The 20,647-nt window shown below is 44.0% G+C and overlaps 1 protein-coding gene across 1 annotated transcript in view; it reads left to right on the top strand.

Moving 5' to 3' along the window:
* Positions 1-20,647, top strand: part of LOC130277034 (uncharacterized) — an 88,556-nt gene that overhangs the window by 19,958 nt on the left and 47,951 nt on the right. Inside the window, exons 3-5 of the mRNA XM_056527267.1 lie at positions 209-499; positions 1,197-1,508; positions 9,760-10,068. Coding sequence (XP_056383242.1) covers positions 209-499; positions 1,197-1,508; positions 9,760-10,068 — 912 coding nt within the window. The remainder of the gene's footprint in view (positions 1-208; positions 500-1,196; positions 1,509-9,759; positions 10,069-20,647) is intronic.

Raw genomic sequence — 20,647 nt, 5'->3', positions numbered from 1 at the left:
CATCTTTTATAACAAAAAAATGTAGTGTAAAAATAGTGAAGGACACATAAAGGTGGATGAGCTGAATTGCATATGGTATTCCTGTTTTTGCAAAATGAAATGATAACTAAAAACTCATATGTATGTGTGTGTGTGTGTGTGTGTGTGTGTGTGTGTTTTTTTCTTTGATATACCCATAAAACTTATATACATATGTATTTCATTACAGGCAGTTTTGTGAAACCAGTTGCCAACCTGGAATTACCTCCTACTAAAGATCTGATAAATGGCAATGGCCAAGTTATTTGTTCTGTGTTAGGCACCAATTTAGATACATATAAAATCTTCCTAAATTTTGACGATCAAGACAGTAATGCAAGTAAAGTCTCGGGGAGTAAAGAAAATGTTGTTATATACAGTCGCAATGTTACCCAAGATCTATGGAAATCTGTAAAAAAAGTGTCTTGTGTGGCACAATCTACCTGCCCTATAAACAAAGCTGAGGTTTCAAAAGAAGTTGGTAAGTGTACTAGGTAAAATGGATGAAGATTATCTGATAAAATATTTTCTATAGTCAGGAGATCCTGCTCCACTACCTCTTTGCAGCAAACCCTCAAAAGTAGCAGCAGCACAGAGGATATTGTAGAGCAGTACTTATGCAGTCTAAGCTATGAAATCAGCTCTGGGTTAATATAAGCCTGCAGTGTCTGGAGAAAAGGATCCTGATCAATGGAAAAGAAAGCATTTATCTAATAATTCCTTATATTTGCTTGTACTATTGATTTATGCATAGTTTTCTGCAATGCCAGTTACACTTTAGATAGTTACAGTATAACAAAATTAATTTTGAGTGGAATTTCTTAGACATGAATTATCCCACAGTGTAAGAATGGGGCTGTGTTTTCCAACTCGCCTGCCTCCAGCTTTTGCAAAACTACAATTCCCAGCATGCCCAAACAGCCAAAGGCTTTCAAAGGGACAGGGGAATAATTTTGACAATTCATGACCTAATACAGTTGTTCGTCAGTGTATCTTCTAATATGAACTGCAAATAATTATCATGCAGGCAAAAGAACACCCAAAAAGGTTCCTTTATTGGTGGGGTGCATTTTTTATATATATCCAACCATTAAAAGGTTACCTCTTTAATATAGATAAGAATGTCCATATAATCTGATGAATTAATCCAGTTCTGTGACATATTTTTTGTCTGTCAGATCATATTCCAGTTCAGATCAGCGCCCCCAGAATTAAAATGATTGCATCTTGTGAAAATGAGAAGGAGAGAACTTCAACTTTATTCTGCTTAGTCTCCGATTTCTACCCGCATGATGCTTCTATTGCCTGGTTAAAAAATGGACTAATGCTAGCAGATAAAGGCAAGGATTTCTCTGCCATGTTGAATAGAAAAAAAAACATGTACTTTGGAAAAAGTGAAATGAGCATTAAAGGGAATGTAAACGATACTTACACATGTAGAGTTACTCATCAAGATAAAGTATATCTGCAGAATGTCAATATATGTTCTGGTAAGTAAAAAAAAAAAAGGCTCTATTTAAACCTAAGATGTTTCTAAACCACTAATACTTACTAAATTTCCAATCCCATACAGCAGGGTCTCCTAATCTGTGCGCCATGGCACATTGGGGCACCTTGGATGGCTTTCAAGAATGTAGCCAGTGCTGCTGGGACTATCCAAATAATGGCACTAGTACAATCCAAACAGTGCTGGCGGCGCAATTTAAAATCTGGCTTGCGCTAGTAAAATGCCAAGTTGGACACTAGAGTGCACTGCTGCTTCTAGTGTCCGCCATTTGGCTGAACTGCCACTGACTACAGACCACTATTGTCCCCTTAGTCTGGTGCTTGCTGCCATCCTGTGAACCCCACAGTGAAACAACATTCTCTACCCTGTATGATATTCATGACAGGATCTTCTAAAGTGTGCCTGAGCAAGTGATTGATACAGACAGCTTCTCCATCACTTTGCCCAGACACACTTCAGAACTAATAGCAGACCTGTTATGGCAGCCAGAGCCTATCATGTGCCATTCAGGAGCCTGGAAAAGCTGTGTGAGTCAGGCACAGCAGGGCCTGTACTATATAGGGGCACAGTGGGGCCTGTACTATATGTGTGGAGCACAGTGGGGCCTGTACTATATGTGTGGGGCATAGAGGGGCCTGTACTATATGCGTGGAGCACAGAGGGGCCTGTACTATATTTGTGGGGCACAGAGGGGCCTGTACTATATGTGTGGGGCATAGAGGGGCCTGTACCATATGTGTGGGGCATAGAGGGGCCTGTACTATATCTGTGGGGGCACAGAGGGGCCTGCAATATCTGTGTGGGGCATAGAGGAGCCTGTACTATATCTGTGGGGCACAGAGGGGTCTGTACTATATGTGTTGGGCACAGAGGGGCCTGTACTATATGTGTCGGGCACAGATGGGCCTGTACTATATGTGTGGGTCACAGAGGGGCCTGTACTATATCTGTGGGGCACAGAGGGGTCTGTACTATATCTGTGGGGCACAGAGGGGCCTGTACTATATGTGTTGGGCACAGAGGGGTCTGTACTATATCTGTGGGGCACAGAGGGGTCTGTACTATATCTGTGGGGCACAGAGGGGCCTGTACTATATGTGTTGGGCACAGAGGGGCCTGTACTATATGTGTCGGGCACAGATGGGCCTGTACTATATGTGTGGGTCACAGAGGGGCCTGTACTATATCTGTGGGGCACAGAGGGGTCTGTACTATATCTGTGGGGCACAGAGGGGCCTGTACTATATGTGTTGGGCACAGAGGGGCCTGTACTATATGTGTCGGGCACAGATGGGCCTGTACTATATGTGTGGGTCACAGAGGGGCCTGTACTATATGAGTGGGACACAGATGGGCCTGTACTATATGTGTGGGGCACAGAGGGGCCTATACTATATGAGTGGGACACAGAGGGGGCTGTACTATATATGTGGGACACAGAGGGGCCTGTACTATATGTGTGGAGTACAGAGGGGCCTGTACTATATCTGTGGGGCACAGAAGGGCCTGTACTATATCAGTGGGACAAAGAAGGGCATATACTATATGTGTGGGACACAGAGGGGCCTGCACTATATGTGTGGGGCATAGAGGGGCCTGTACTATATGTGTGGGACACAGAGGGGCCTGTACAAAATGTGTGGGGCACAGAGGGGCCTGTACTATGTGTGGGGCACAGAGGGGCCTGTACTATATGTGTGGGGCACAGAGGAGCCTGTACTATATGTGTGTGGCACAGAGGAGCCTGTACTATATGTGTGGGACACAGAGGGGCCTGTACAAAATGTGTGGGGCACAGAGGGGCCTGTACAAAATGTGTGGGGCACAGAGGGGCCTGTACAAAATGTGTGGGGCACAGAGGGGCCTGCACTATGTGTGGGGCACAGAGGAGCCTGTACTATATGTGTGGGGCACAGAGGGGCCTGTACTATATGTGTGGGGCACAGAGGGGCCTGTACTATATGTGTGGGGCACAGAGGGGCCTGTACCATATGTGTGGTGCATAAAGGGGCCTGTAATATATATGTGGGAGAAACAGGGGCCTGTACTACATGGGGGGGGGGGGGGGGGGGGGGACTGGAGGGTTGTATTATATGTTTTCTATATAATGCTCTTAGAACTCTTGTTTTGCATTTGATGACTATTCATTTGAAGAAACCAAAATGGTACAGTTTTTTGCCTTCCTTCTCTGGCTCATTTGACTAGTAATCTTTTCCTCATAGTATGATTGGTATAGAAATCTTGTTCTCTTCTCTGACATATAACTGTTACCTGAGTGGCATACAATATAGATGAGAAGAATCAGAACAAAAAAGACATTGTAGGTATGATGTCTCAACTAGTACCCAATGACTCATACACATTTATAAGTCTGTGTTTTACAGATCCCTAATATAAAACCTATTGAAAAGTTATTGACCTATACAGTGGGGCAAAAAAGTATTTAGTCAGCCACTAATTGTGCAAGTTCTCCTCTTAAAAAGATGAGAGGCCTGTAATTTTCATCATAGGTATACCTCAACTATGAGAGACATAAAGAGAGAAAAAATCCATAAGAGTGTTGTGTAGGTTTCTTTGTGGGTTTCAATTCCCTAAGGTTTTCCTACATTTACCACTTTCCCTACATTTTGCTTTTTTCACACCTGCTCTGATCTGTAGGGTTCTGAAATCCACCACATTTTCTGTGAAAACCTTAGTAAATATGTAGGGTTTTTGTGAAAATGTGGGGAGCACGCCCCTTTTTGGTGACCACACTCCCTTTTCCTGGCATTCACGCTCATTTTTCTGGAGAATTAGTTGTTTTTTTTCAATTCTGGCTCAAATTCTGGTACACAACCCGACAAAACATGTCGGGTTTGCAATAGTAATTAAACAATTTATTTGCAAATTATGGAGTAATTATGGAGTAAAATAAGTATTTGGCCACCTAAAAAACAAGCAAGATTTCTGGCTCTCACAGACCTGTAACTTTTTCTTTAAGAGTCTCCTCTGTCCTCCACTCGTTACCTGTATTAATGGCACCTGTTTGAAATTGTTATCAGTATAAAAGACAGCTGTCCACAACCTTAAACAGTAACACTTCAAACTCACTATGGCCAAGACCAAAGAGCTGTCGAAGGACACCAGAAACAAAATTGTAGACCTGCACCAGGCTGGGAAGACTGAATCTGCAATAGGCAAGCAGCTTGGTGTGAAGAAATCAACTGTGGGAAAAATTATCAGAAAATGGAAGACATACAATACCACTGATAATTAGTGTTGGGAGCAAATATTTGCATTTCAAATTTTTATTGCGAATATTGCAAATTCGCGAATTCGCCTATATTGCGAATATATTCGCTATATATTCGAAATTGCGAATATTCGCTTTTTTCCGCATATGCTCATTTTCGCATATGTGAATTATTGCATATGCGCATATTCGCATGAGCGCATATTCGCTTGTGCGAATATTCACATATGTGAATATTCGCATATTCCTTCTTTTCACTTGTGGGCCAATTAGAATGATGCAGATAGACTTGTCAGAGGTTATCAACAACATCCCTAGCAACCAATAGTAAAGTTGCCCACCCCCTCATTGTTTTCTTCCTCCAATACAAGAATATGAGAATATTCGCATATGCGAATATTCGCATATGCGAATATACGAATATAACAAATACGCAAAATTCACGAATATAGGCCGAATATTTGTCTATATATTCGCAAAATATTGCGAACTCGAACATGGGCAATGCCGCTCATCACTACTGATAATCTCCCTCGATCTGAGGCTCCACGCAAGATTTCCCCCCATGCAGAGTCGTACCTAGAGCATTTGGCACCCGGGGCGGACCCTTTGGTTGTCACCCCCCCCCACACACACACACATGCACCCCCCTTAATTACACCCCCTCCCTCCCCTCCCCCCAGGGGTGGACTGACAACACAGAGCGCGGGTGGCGGCACACAGCGTGGGCGGCGGCAAAGTGTAAGTGACGCCACTGCCCCCATGGTGTCAAAATTATCACAAGAACGGTGAGCATAAATTCCATAACCACATGGGGAACCTAGTAAATGACCTGCAGAGAGCTGGGACCAAAGTAACAAAGGCTACCTTCAGTAACACACTACGCCACCAGGGACTCAAATCATGCAGTGCCAGATGTGTCCCCCTGCTTAAGCCAGTACATGTCCGGGCCCATCTGAAGTTTGCTAGAGAGCATTTGGATGATCCAGGAGAGGATTGGGAGAATGTCATATGGTGAGATGAAACCAAAGTAGAACTTTTTTGTACAAACTCAACTCGTGTGTGGAGGAGAAAGAATGCTAAGTTGCATCCAAAGAACTGTGAAGCATGGGGGTGGAAACATCATGCCTTGGGACTGTTTTTTCTGCTAAGGGAACAGGATGACTGATCCATGTAAAGGAAAGAATGAATGGGGCCATGTATTGTGAGATTTTGAGTGAAAACCTCCTTCCATCAGCAAGTGCATTGAAGATGAAACGTGGCTGGGTCTTTCAGAATGACAATGATCCCAAACACACCACCCGAGCAACGAAGGAGTAGCTTTGTAAGAAACATTTCAAGGTCCTGGAGTGGCCTAGCGAGTCTCCAGATCTCAACCCCATAGAAAACTTTCGGAGGGAGTTGAAAGTCTGTGTTGCCCAGCGACAGCCTCAAAACATCACTGCTCAAAGTATCACAAAGTATTGAGACAAACTTTTGTTATTGACCAAATGCTTATTTTCCACCATAATTTGCAAATAAATTCTTTAAAAACCAAACAATGTGATTTTATGGATTGTTTACTCATTATGGCCCAGATTTATCAAAGAATGTCTACGGTAGAGTTATTTTCCCACGTTTATTTGGGTGTTAGGTTTGACTAGCGTGCATCTTTTTTATCAAGAATGTGCAGCAGGATGATGAATTTTGCACAGATCTGCTGTGGTGGGAAAAGTTCTACCACATACACTTTTTTCTAGACACTTGTGAGGGAGCGAAGTAGACACTTTCCCGGGTCCTGAATTTGGCAGGTTAGGTGTTTTTACTTACCTTCACAGAGCTGCCATGACATTTTTACTTGCATTTTAGACGCTACAATCAAATTTGATTGCGGTGTCTAAGGGGTTAAAGCCAGGCATCACCGTGATCAGTGATGTCTGGCATTAGAGATGGGTCCTGGTGGCAGATAGCTGCCAGGACCACCCAGCTATGACCTACGCTCAGCTCCTGTCATAGAAGGAGAGTGAGACGCTGTGGTCCACAAGAGGTTAACGGTTGAATTGTGGAAGGCAGAAGTGATTCTCACACCTACTGGTAGGTGGTGTAGCTTTGCGCCTAAAAAAGTACCTTTGCGCACAAAATAGCGACTTTTGACAAAAGTCGCAAATGATAAATGACCACTGCATGGTCAAAAAGAAAAAGTTCCACTGGTAGACAAAAAGAGTGAAATTGTCTATATCAAAAGGTGCATAAAAGTCTCTAAATATGCTGCTTGCGCCTGAACTGTGCCAAAACATAGTAAAAAATGCTCTAAAAGCAATGATGAATCTCCCCCTATATCTCTCATAGTTGAGGTGTACCTATGATGTAAATTACAGTCCTCTCTCATCTTTTTAAGTGGGAGAACTAGCACTATTAGTGGCTGACTAAATACATTTTTGCCCCACTGTATCTCTATATTTCCCCTGATTTTATATAGTAATATAAGGAAAAGATTTTTTGACTTCTAGGAAAGAGTATATGGATGAGCTGAGGTGCTAAATGGCACTACGCAATGGTCAATCTTTGCTAAAACTGTCTAATTGTCTAAAGACTTAGAAAACTTTGATTAGACAGTGAAAGAATGCTCCAGATTTATCATAGTGGTTCAGTTTAAACCAACTATTAGTTGACTTAAACGGTGTCAGCATTTTGCACAAGAGTTTTGCCAAATTTCTGGCACACTGTGTTGTATTAAGACCCCACACCCCTTTACAGAGGACATACCCCTTTCACTGAGGCCACACCCATCTTTGGCTTGGAAATGTGGTGTAAGGGTACGTTCACACGCGCAGATTTTCAGCGTATTTCACGCTGCAGATCCGCTGGTGAAGGCTTGCTCTATGCTGGCTTTACATGTGCCTGCTCGTAGTGGCAGTACGCCGCTACCAGCAGGCACACTGCGATGTGCGAGTGGCAGTATACTCGCACATCGTGGGTGCTCTCTGCCTAGCTCAGAGCAGGGAGAGCGGCCGCAATGTGTGAGTACGCCCCGCACATCGCTGCAGTGTGTCTGCTTGTAGCGGCGTATTGCTGCTACCAGCAGGCACATGTAAATCCAGCATAGAGCGGGGCCTTCCCCAGCGGATCCACAGCTAAATACGCTGCGAAAATCCACCCGTGTGAACGTAACCTAAGTTAGGAAAGCCATAATCCTATTGCATTTGTAACAGTAAATCTACTGAAGTGTTACTTTAAGGCTATGTTCACATGCCGGAATTCCGGACACTGCAGGAGCGCATGGGAACGCACCATCTCATAGACAGCGATGCATTCTGTGCAGTCTCCGTGCAAAAAATTAACGTCTTCATTCTTTGTGCGGACACGGAAAATGGAATTTCCACCGTGTGCACAGAGCAGCAGAATCCCATTGAATTCAACGGGACTCTGCTGCAGCGGAACTCTGCTGCCGCGTGGACTCTGCTGCCATGTGAACATGGGCTTACATGTTAGGGGATGATGTCAGCAAAGTGATATGAAGAAAGAACCAGTGCACTCACCAGGTTTGCTTGTCAGGAGCTTCTTTATTCGTGGATACGAGTGGGGTTACACATGCATGGGAGAAACCACAGGCACAAGGCCCAGGGCACTAAATCCCCTAATTAAAACTACCCTATAAAACTTGACTTTATTGAACAATATTAAAATAATTGGTGCAAAACAAAAAATGTGTTTAAAATGTATGCTCTGTGTCACTGTGCTTGATTAGATTTTTTTTTAATATCGATTAGGATCACTCCCATATCAATATGTAGGGTTTATCACAACTGAGTCTGCAGCACTCAATGTAAACTTTTAGCAGAGTGTAAGCAACCTTAAAAACAAAAGATTGCCCCCTCTACATGTTTCGGTACACCAGTATCGTCCTCAGGAGGAACATGAGGCAAACATCCTCCAAAATTTAGAGATCTGCGGTCTAATATCCAAGTTTGTGCGACACTGAGGAGGCTGTGACCGCGCCTATCTGATGACGATTGGCCGCAGTTTGATGATAGCATCTTCATGGTAGACATAGACAGTGTCTGCTGATTGGTAGGTGATAGATGGGGGTGTTGTTTGACTATGATAGAGAATAAATTATTGCTTGCCATTGGATCTTATGATTGGGTAATATAGGACCTTACACTATTGGTAAAAAGCAGCGGTAAAATAGGACCTTACATTAGTGGTAAAAAAAACGCCATTTTGGAGGATTTTTACCTCATGTTCCTCCTGAGGACGGTACTGGTGTACTGAAACATGTAGAGGGGGGCATTCTTTGGTTTTTACAGTTGCTTACACTGCGCTAAAAGTTTACATTGAGTGCTGCAGACTCAATTGTGATAAACCCTACATATTGATATGGGAATGATCCTGATCGATAATCAAAAATCTATTAAAGTACAGTGACAGCATAAATTTTAAACACATGTTTTGTTTGTCACCAAATATTTTAATATTGTTCAATAAAAGTTAAGTTTTATAGGGTAAGTTTAATAAGCGGATTTAGTGCCCTGTACCTTGTGCCCTGGGTTTTTGTATATTAATTGTATTTTGAATCCCTGCCTTCCCCCCTTTTTGTGATGGTACATGCAAGGGAGCAGATGGATCAGATGCGGGGGTACAGGAGCTGGCAAGCTAGCTCCTGTACCCCTGTGTCTGATCCATCTGCTCCCCTACATGTGTAACCCCACTCATCCACGACAAGAAGCTCCTGACAAGCAAACCTGGTGAGTGTTCTGCAGCTTTTTTCATATCATATTACAAACTCTATCTACAACAGTGAGTCAGTACCGAGGGTTCTTCAGGTATAGCTTCTAGGGACTGCGCAGACATATTTGCTTTTATCCCCTACACTGCATTAGCGCAAACTGGATGGTGCCGATATAATCTCTATTGGACTTGTACGCACTTGCCTACATGTCAGCAAAGTATTTTCAGATTGGTGAAAAAACATTAAAGCTGTTTCCTTGAAATCTTAATGAAATGTCTTTTATTTCTACAGTTTGTAAAAACTTCTTTAAGGACCCTGTCATAGACCTGACATTACCTTCCAGTGAAGATGCACTAAAGGGCAATGCTAAAATAATATGTAAAATTCAGGTTAACAATCTGGATGCTACTCAAGTGTCTTTAAAACTTAACAATAAGGACAAGAAAGTGGAAAGCAAATTTGCGAAACCTGACAATCTAAAGGATGTGTATACAGTAACATATACAGTAACCAAAGACGAATTGAAAGGAATAAACACAGTGACATGTGTGGTGAAGCAGCCTTGCTCTGATGGACCTGCAGAGATGTCTAAAAAGCTTGGTAAGTGAAGAGGAATGGAGGGATCTAGAAGTATTGGTGTGGTTGTATAGTGGAAAAATCTGTAACAATGTACAAAATAACACAAGTAACAAGAACCATGAATGAGCTCTGTAAGACTAGGTTCATCTGACTTATTACATTTTTTAATCCAAAATTGAGGATGCAATTTTTAACATTAAAGTGCTCTAGGTAAGTCTATGGGAAAGTGGTTGTCTGTGCACACAATGGGCTTCATTTGCTAAGGCTTCTCTGAGTAGATTTTGTAGGGTTCTTTTGTCGCATGAATTTGCAAAAAAAAAAAATAAAATCCAAAAAAACTAAACTAACTTTCACACTTTACTAAAAAAAAAAAAAACAACAGAACAAGCGGCATGGTCGCCATGAAAAAAGGGGCATGTCTCCAAAATATGGAAAAACAACAAATTTACTAAAGATCCCACATAAAATGTTGTTAATTTGTGGTCTGGAAAACCCGACAGCTCAGAGCATGTGTAAAAAAAAATAAAATAAATAAATAACGTAAGAAAGAGTGAAACATTAGTAAATAACATGAAATAATAAAACCCGGGGGGAAAAAACCACAAAGAAAACTACACTACACTCTTAGTAAATGAGGCCAAATATGTAAAAATTATAGACACAGTTTTACAGATGCCTTTTTAAGTGATGGCCGCAATGTAACTGGGATGATGCAGTGATGCAACTTGAAAACTGGGTAACTCAGCATGTTTTTGAATTCACCAACTATAGTTCAGCTTTTTGAAGGGTTGGTCACCTTTAGGGTCCATTCACATGGGCAGATTACTTGCGTCATATTTTCAGACTCTTCCTCCCCCTGAAATGATTGAGGAAGAGTCAACTACTTTATAAACTGAATTAACCTCAGAATCCACCCAATCCTAAGACACTGAAAATTTATCCTTGCTGATGCTGCTGCTACTTGTACTGCCAGTACTGCCACCAACATGCTTACTGGCAGAGGATACTCCATCCTTGTCGAACAATTCATTTACCTGAAATTTTTTTTTTTATTAAAAAAATATTTGAAGTTTTTTGTGATTTTTTTGTGATTTTTTTTTTATTTTATTAATTTTTTAGGAGGGGGGGGGGGTTAGTAAATCACCTGCTAGTCAAGTAGCAGACAAACTGACAGTTAGAGATGAGCGAATCGAACTTGATGAACCCGAATTCGTTACGAATTTCATGACAAATTCGATTTGCAATGAATACGAATATCGTCACGATTCTATCGCACGAATCGCTTCATTAAACTCCATTTTACAGCGTTCCAGGCTATTGTAGAGCTAAGATGGCTGATCCACATGTGAGTATATGGGGCAGGGGATTATGGGAGGGCGCTAAACAGCGGCGGGAATGCAGCCTATCAGTGTTCACTGACCCCTGTGATGTCACAGCCCCTATATAATCGGCGGCCATCTTGCCTCTCTTCATTTCATCTATGCACTCAGATGGAGAGGACGGGACTGTGTGTGTGTGAATAGCTCATACCACAGCGTTACACTGCAACTGCTGGTCACATCAGAATTAGGGAAAGGCAGGAGTGCAGAGTGCTTTGCTGTTACACTGAGAAGGATCATTGATTGCTAAACCTCCTATTCACGTTATTGAGCATTGCAGCAGAGAGGGGCAGATAGCTGTCAGCTGCCTCATACAGATCTCCAAGCTGCCTGAACTTTCTGAAGCATCTTATCTCCTCATTTTTCAGCACTATTGAGTTTTTTTTTGCTCCACAAATTTTCTGCTGCTCAGAATTGTGTGACAGAGTGCAATTTAGGGTTTAACCCCTGGATTTTTTTTTGGTTGTGCTGCACTGTTGGGTCCTGCTGCTGTTCAGAAATAAGTCATATTAGTGTGGACTTTAGTGCCTTTTTACCATTTTTCACCTGTTACTCTGTCTCTGTGCTAAATTCAGTGTTATACCACACGCTATACACCTGCCAGTGTATTAAAGAAAGAAAAGAAATACGCTTTTTCAGTGGCCTTATCATTGCAAAGGTCCTACATACAAGCAAATAGCGTACCATATACTACCTTTTTTTTTGTCTCTGTGCTAAATTCAGTGTTATACCACATGTTATACACCTGCCGGTGTATTAAAGAAATTTTTTTTTTCCTGAGTAAAAATACGCTTAACAGTGGCCTTATCATTGCAAAGGGCCTACATTCAAGCAAATAGCGTACCATATACTACCTTTTTTCTGTCTCTGTGCTAAATTAACCCCTTAAGGACCAAGGACGTACCGGTACGTCCTTGGTCCTGCTCTTCTGATATAACGCGGGGTTACACAGTAACCCCGCGTCATATCACGGCGGGCCCGGCATCATAGTGAAGCCGGGACCCGCCTCTAATAGCGCGCAGCGCCGATCGCGGCGCCGCGCGCTATTAACCCTTTAGCCGCACGCTCAGAGCTGAGCCGCGCGGCTAAAATTGAAAGTGAAAGTTCCCGGCTAGCTCAGTCGGGCTGTTCGGGATAGCCACGGCTAATCGCGACATCCCGAACAGCTGACAGGACAGCGGGAGGGCCCCTTCCTGCCTCCTCGCTGTCCGATCGCCGAATGACTGCTCAGTGCCTGAGATCCAGGCACGAGCACTCATGCGGCAGAATCGTTGATCACTGGTTTCTTATGAGAAAACAGTGATCAATGATGAAGATCAGTGTGTGCAGTGTTATAGGTCCCTATGGGACCTATAACACTGCAAAAAAAAAGTGAAAAAAAAAGTGAATAAAGATCATTTTACTCCTCCCCTATTAAAAGTTTGAATCACCCCCCTTTTCCAATAAAAAAAAAAAACACAGTGTAAATAAAAATAAAATAAAATAAATAAACATATATGGTATCACCGCATGCGGAAATGTCCGAATTATAAAAATATATCATTAATTAAACCGCTCGGTCAATGGCGTGCGCACAAAAAAATTCCAAAGTCCAAAATAGTGCATTTTTGGTCACTTTTTATATCATTTAAAAATGAATAAAAAGCGATCAATAAGTCCTATCAATGCAAAAATGAAACCGATAAAAACTTCAGATCACGGCGCAAAAAATGAGCCCTCATACTGCCCCATACACGGAAAAATAAAAAAGTTATAGGGGTCAGAAGATGACAATTGTAAACGTATTAATTTTCCTGCATGTAGTTATGATTTTTTCCAGAAGTCCGACAATATCAAACCTATATAAGTAGGGTATCATTTTAATCGTATGGACCTACAAAATAAATATAAGGTTTCATTTTTACCAAAAAATGAACTACGTAGAAACGGAAGCCCCCAAAAGTTACAAAACAGCTGTTTTTTTTTTCAATTTTGTCGCACAATGATTTTTTTTCCCATTTCACTGTAGATTTTTGGGGAAAATGACTGACGTCATTACAAAGTAGAATTGGTGGCGCAAAAAATAAGCCATCATATGGATTTTTAGGTGCAAAATTGAAAGAGTTATGATTTTTTAAAGGCAAGGAGCAAAAAAAAGAAAATGCAAAAACGGAAAAAACCCCGGTTCTTAAGGGGTTAAGTGTTATACCACACGTTATACACCTGCCGGTGTATGAAAGGAAAAATAGGTTTTCCTGCGTAAAAATACGCTTTTTCAGTGGCCTTATCATCGCAAAGGGCCTAAATTCAAGCAAATAGTGTACCATATACCACCTTTTTTTCTGTCTCTGTGCTAAATTCAGTGTTATACCACACGTTATACACCTGCCGGTGTATTAAAGAAAAAAAAAAGTTTTTCCTACATACAAATACGCTTAACAGTGCACTCATCATTGCAAAGGGCATACATACAACCAAGTAGTGCACTATTTATTACCTGTATTTCTGTCTCAGTGCTAAATTCAGTGCTATTCCACACATTAGTATACACTGACTGGTGTATACAACAATAAAAGAGTTTTTTTCTGCGTATAAATACGCATAACAGTGCGCTCATCATTGCAAAGGGCATACATACAACAAAGGAGTGTACTATTTAGTAACTGTTATTCTGTCTAGGGCCTATATACTTTACTTACGGCTGTCCTTTCAATCGCCTGCTGCTGTTCTATACCCTCATAAACGCACTAAGTATGTCAGGCAGGGAAGCGCCAGGACGTGCACAGAGAAGGGGCAGACGCCTACATACGTCAGGCAGAGTTGGCAGCAGACTTGGGGCGAGTGGCAGCAGGAGTCGCAGCAATAGGCCTGAGCTCCCGTTAACACCCAGCAGTCGTGTCGTCGACCCATCTCTCCTCGTCAATTGGTTTGCACACTCATCCCCATCATCACAAGCGACATCTGACAACCCCAGTCAAGAGTCGGTGGGTTCCTCAGACACAACCCTCAGTTGGCATGGCCCGGGAGCAGTCCCTGTAATCCCATTGCCTTTGTCCTATGCTGTTCCCTCTCCCAAAGAAGTATCTCATGCTTTGGGTTCAGCTCCACTATTTAGCGAGGACGATGTAATAGAAGACAGTCAAGAATGTGAGGAGACATGCGTCCCTTGCGCCGAAAGGCGGCTAAGTAGTGATGCGGAGAGTGACGTGGGAGGCGGTGTTTCCTGAGGCAGACACTGTTGTGGAACACGAGGAGGACATCAGTGACGTGCACACATCTTTTGATGATGATGAAGCCGATCGCAATTGGGAGCCGGGTGCAGAAGCAGGGGCTGCATCATCATCAGGAGAAGAGATTTGCTCTTTGTCTATGAGGCAGCAAGGCGGTAGCATGGTTGGCAATCAGCGTGGTGGTGGCAGTAGTGGAAATTCAGGAGCCAAACGTGCCAGGGGAGACCACCTGCTTCGCGGCAAGCTACCATTCAGGGAGATAGTGGAACAGGGGTTCCTGGAGACTGCGCCAATAGCAGTGAAATAGTGTGAACTGCGGGAGGGAAAATCAGCTACTCTGCGGTGTTGTTCTTCATAAAGAATACGGAGGACCTTAGCGTAGTCACATGCAAAATCTGTGGGCAGAAAGTGAAGCGTGGCCAGGGTCCCAATCTCGGCACCACGGCGCTGCATCAACACATGATTCGCCACCATAAAGCGGCCTGGGATAACCGTGGCTCCGAGGTAGTGGTCTAGCCTGCCGCATCACCCAGTGGCCATCCGCTCCCTCCGTCATCCAGCCAAGGCTCCACCACCTCAGCCGAAGGGAGCATTGTGTCAAACCCTCCTTCTTACGCTCCTGCTTCCTCCGCTCGTAGTCAGCCATTCCGCCAACAATCGATCGGCGTAGCCATGTCCAAGAGACAACAGTATGCGCCCACTCATCCAACAGCGCAGAAGTTGAATGTGCTCCTGTCCAAGTTGCTGGTGTTGCAGTCCCTCCCTTTCCAACCGGTGGACTCTGCAGCTTTCAGGGAATTGATGGCTTGTGCCGAGCCGAGGTGGAGAGTCCCAAGCCGTCATTTCTTTGCGAAGAAGGCAGTACCAGCCCTGCATAAGTTTGTACAAGAGAAGGTGGGCCAGTCCTTGAGCCTGTCGGTGTGTTCAAAAGTGCATGGCAGCGCCGACGTGTGGAGCTGTAACTACGGGCAGGGACAATACATGTCTTTTACGGCCCACTGGGTAAATGCTGTTCCTGCACAGCCACAACAGCAACTTGGACAGGTCACACTGCTTCCTCCTCCACGCTCTCGCTCCCAGGCAGTTGGTCCTTTTACAGTATGAGCCTCCTCCTCCTCCCCCCCGTGTCCTCGGCCTCCACTGCACATCCAAATCTCAGTGGCCTTTCATCGTACCACGTGTGTAGGGCACAGCGGTGTCAAGCCGTCCTTCACATGGTTTGCCTTGGCGAACGGAGTCACACAGGGGAGGAACTGCTGAAGTTCATTAGGGAAGAAATCCGAGTATGGCTTACTCCACGAAATCAGGAAATGGAAACCATGGTGACCGACAATGGGAAGAACATTGTGGCCGCGCTGCAACAAGGAAGTGTGAACCATTCGCCCTGCATGGCACACGTGTTGAATCTAGTTGTCAAGAAGTTCATCAAGTCTTCACCCCATTTGCAAGACGTCCTGATAATGGCAAGGAAACTGTGCATGCACTTCAGCCACTCGTACACTGCCTAGCACACTTTGCTTGAGCTGCAGCATCAGAACGGTATCCCACAACATAGTCTCATTTGTGACGTTGCCACACGTTGGAATTCCACCCTCCATATGTTGGACAGACTATACGAACAAAGAAAAGCCATCACGGATTTTTTGATGATACAAGCAGATAGGAGTACTCCCCTGTGTAACTTCAATGTGAACGAGTGACATCTCATACGTGACACCTGCCGTTTGCTGAGGCCCTTTGAGGAAGCCACATTTTTTGTTAGTCGCCCGAATTACGCCATGAATGACGTAATTACACTCCTACATTTACTCCAAAAAATGATTGAAAACATGGCTGGTCACGGCAATGGAGATGTTGCGCCTACATCAGAAGGCTACATGAGTCCTGTGGGGGATGAACTGGAGGAGGAGGATGAGGAGCAGAGCAGAGCACAGTTTACGGTGGATGAGATGGCCGGTTTCTGGTCATTGGACAGGAGAGGAGGAGCAGGAGCAGCCAGAGGAGCTGGAGGTTTATTATGAGGGAGGCGAGACAGAGGACCCAGACACACCGTGGCAATATGCAGTGGAGATGGAGGCAGGTAGTTCCAGAGAGTCCCTGTCACAAATAGCACGATTCATGCTGAGTTGCTTGCTTGCGAATTGTCAAAATTCGTCAGCGGATCTCCACCTTATTAGACCCTCGCTACCGGCCCAGAATGGGGGCCTTTTTTACACCCACTGAGAGGGAGGACAAACTGACCTACCTCAGGGAGCTTCTACGTAGTCGGTTGGCCGATGCCTATTGGCCACATGGTCCATCCACTCGCAGGTCTGACTCGGGGGGCCCTCTGCGCTCACCTTCCACTGCCACGGCTGCTGGGGAGGGGAGGGGTGGTAGGAGCAGTACCGACTCAATCAGCAGCAGCCTGAGTCTACAGTCGCTGATGAGTAGCTTCCTTCAGCCGCATAGTGAAGCTACTCATCAGCAGCAGGTGGACATGGAGCAGGACCTGAACCAGCAGGTGATGGCTTACCTCGACATGACCCTGCCAACAACCGTTGAAGATCCGCTGGACTTCTGGGCAGCCAAACTCGATTTATGGCGGCAACTAGCAGAGTTTGCCCTGGAAAAGTTGTCCTGCCCGGCCAGTAGTGTGCCATCAGAGCAGGTGTTTAGTGCGGCCGGGGCCATAGTCACCCCAGGAGCCATAGTCACCCCAAGGCGAACTCGTCTGTCCACTAAAAATGTGGGGAGACTGACGTTTGTCAAGATGAATCAGGGATGGATCAGCCAGGATTTCCAGCCACCAATGACAGATGGGTCTGAGTAGATTGACCATGCTCCTACAACAAAATTTTCTCTATTGAGGTTGGTTATGAAACCCTCTGGGGCAGACCTGGGGATTGTACGGACCGCTTGACACATACAGCCCTTTGATTGGCTCTGACCGGCCCGCGCTGATTGGGGGACAACTATGCTGCCTAATCTGGGGGACATCTATGCTGCCTAATCCGGGGGACAAGTATGCTCCTAATCTGGGGGACATCTATGCTGCCTACTCTGGGGGACAACTATGCTCCTAATCTGGGTGACATCTATGCTGCCTACTCTGGGGGACAACTATGCTCCTAATCTGGGGGACATCTATGCTGCCTACTCTGGGGGACATCTATGCTGCCTAATCTGGGTGACATCTATGCTGCCTAATCTGGGGGACAACTATGGTCCTAATCTGGGGGACATCTATGCTGCCTAATCTGGGGGACATCTATGCTGCCTAATCTGGGGGACAACTATGCTCCTAATATGGGGAAAACTGAAGCTTCTGGCCTTGGGTCTATAATTTTTTGAAGTTTAGCAGTAGCTAAATACATGCTTAATGCAAATGTCAACATTGACCTTTAAATGTAAGGGGTTATGAAACCCTCTTGGGTACTGCGAATGACTGCTCCAGACTCATTATGTGTCTTTCACAAACTACTTGCCTCCCTGGTGCCTCAGGACTTGGGCCTATAATTTTTTGAAGTTTAACAGTAGCTAAATACATGCTTAATGCAAATGTAAACATTGATCTTTAAATGTAAGGGGTTATGAAAACCTCTAGGGTACTGCAAATGCATGCTCCAGACTCATTCTGTGTCTTTCAAGAACTACTTGCCTCCCTGGTGCCTCTGGCCTTGGGCCTTAAATTTTTGGATGTTTAGCAGTAGCTAAATACATGCTTAATGCAAATTCCAACAATGATCATTAAATTCTCAGCGCTCTGCCAAGGCCTTCTCCTACCCCGCCTGGGCCGATCCGAGGACCTCACTAACCAACTCACTAATTAATCCAATCTCTTATAGCGACGGGCGGTGTGTACAAAGGGCAGGGACTTAATAAACGCCAGCTTATGACCCTCACTAACTGGTAATTCCTCGTTTTAAGATTAAATAATTGCAATCACAGATCCCTTTCATGAACTGGTTTCAGCGTGCAACATGCACCTGTCCTTGAAAGATAGAGAGACGCTAATCCATTCAGCGGAGTGCTAGTGCGGCCCAGGACATCTGAGGCCTGTTATTGCTCGATCTCGCAATTTATCGGGCAAGGTAAGGGGTTATTAAAGCCTCTTGGGTACTGCTGAGGCCTACTCCTGACTGCTCCTGGTGCAATGTATGGGGTAATTAAACACTCTTGGGTAGTGTTATTGTTAAATTTACTGGTAATTTTATCAGTAATAAAATTGAATTTTGCAGAATGCTAACCGTTACACAACGGAACGCTTGTTGCGTGTGATTTTTTGATGAAAAAATAAATAAATAGATGGAGAGGGATTAACTCTGCTTAATCATTTTTGGCGAATATAATCCTTTTGCCATCTGATTTTTTGGAGACAGGTGCACTTACACACATGTAATAATTTTTTTAACCAAATTTCAAACATTGTGTGGTTTTTTACTTTTGAGAAGAATGCCTTTGGGTGGTCCACCATCCTGCCTTATATAGTCTTCTGAACTGCTGTATATGCGCTTGTTTTTAAAAAAAAAAAAAAAAAAAAAAGGTATTTTGTCCGACAATTTCGATAAAATTTTGCGTTTTTTTGGGGTGGATTGTGAAGCCCGGGTGACGGGTTTGTAGTGTGTACTCGTGCATCAGTCAACTCCAGTCTGTGTCCGTTAGGCAATATATGGGTTACTGATGCAGCAGAGGTGGGGCCTTGGTCTTGGAATTTCAATAATTTAAAAAAATTTAACATATTGTGTGGTTTATTATATAATAGAAGAATGTCTTTGGGTGGTCCACCGTCCTGCATTATAGAGTCTTCTGAACTGCTGTATATGCGCTTATTTTAAAAAAAAAAAAAAAGGTATTTTGTCAGGCAATTTCAAAAAAATTTGCATTTTTTTGGGGTGGATTATGAAGCCCGGGTGTGTACTCGTGCATCAGCCAACTCCAGGCTGTGTCTATCAGGCAATCTATGGGTTACTTATGCAGCTGAGGTGGGGCCTGGGTCTAGGAATTTCAATTTTTTTTTAAAAATTCAACAATTGTGTGGTTCATTATTTTTGAGAAGAAAATCTTTGGGTGGTCCACCGTCCTGCCTTATAGAGTCTTCTGAAATGTTGGATATGCGCTTGTGCTTACACAAAGTTGTACATTTGAAAAAAAAAAATTATACAATTTTGTTGATTTTGGGGTGGATTGTGAAGCCCTGTGTGTACTGGTGCATCAGCCAACTCCAGGCTGTGTCCTTCAGGCAATAAATGGGTTCCTGATGCCGCAGAGGTGGGGCCTGGGTCTGGGAATTTAAAATTTTTGGATTGCGGGTGCTACAAAAAAAGATGGACACACCCTAATCCGTTCAGTGGAGCGCGCCTGCGGCCCCGGACATCTGAGGGCATAACACACCTGTTATTGCTCGATCTCAGGAGAAGGGGGTTCATCATTAGGAGAACAGAGTTGCAGGTTGCCCTTGAGTCAGCAAGGCGGTAGCACGGTTGGCAGTCAGTGTGGTGTGGCAGAAGTGGAAATTCTGGAGCCAAACGTGCCCGGGGGAGACCACCTGCTTCGCGGTAGCTTACCTTTCCGGGAGTTAGCGGGTTACCAGCACCGGTCGATGAAAGATAGAGACACGCTAATCCGTTCAGTGGAGCGCGCCTGCGGCCCCGGAAATCAGAGGGCATAACACACCTGGTATTGCTCGATCTCGCAATTCATCGTGCAAAGGTAGGGGGTTATTAAAGCCTCTTGGGTACTACTGAGGTCTACTCTTGACTGCTCTTGGTGCAATGTATGGGGTAATTAAACACTCTTGGGTAGTGTTTTTTTTTTATTTACTGATAATTTTATCAGTAATAAAATAGAATTTTCCAGAATGCTAATCGTTACACAATGGAACGCTTGTTGTGTGTGATTTTTTAATGAAAAAAAAAAATACGGACAGGGATTAACTCTGCTTCATCATTTTGGGCGAAAAAAGTCCTTTGGTGATCTGATCTTTTGGAGACAGATGCGCTTACACACATATTGAATTAGTTTTTGTAAAAA

This window comes from Hyla sarda, chromosome 1 (genome assembly GCF_029499605.1).
Source record: "Hyla sarda isolate aHylSar1 chromosome 1, aHylSar1.hap1, whole genome shotgun sequence".
Lineage (NCBI taxonomy): Eukaryota > Metazoa > Chordata > Amphibia > Anura > Hylidae > Hyla > Hyla sarda.
This window is presented reverse-complemented; position numbering and strand designations above follow the sequence as displayed.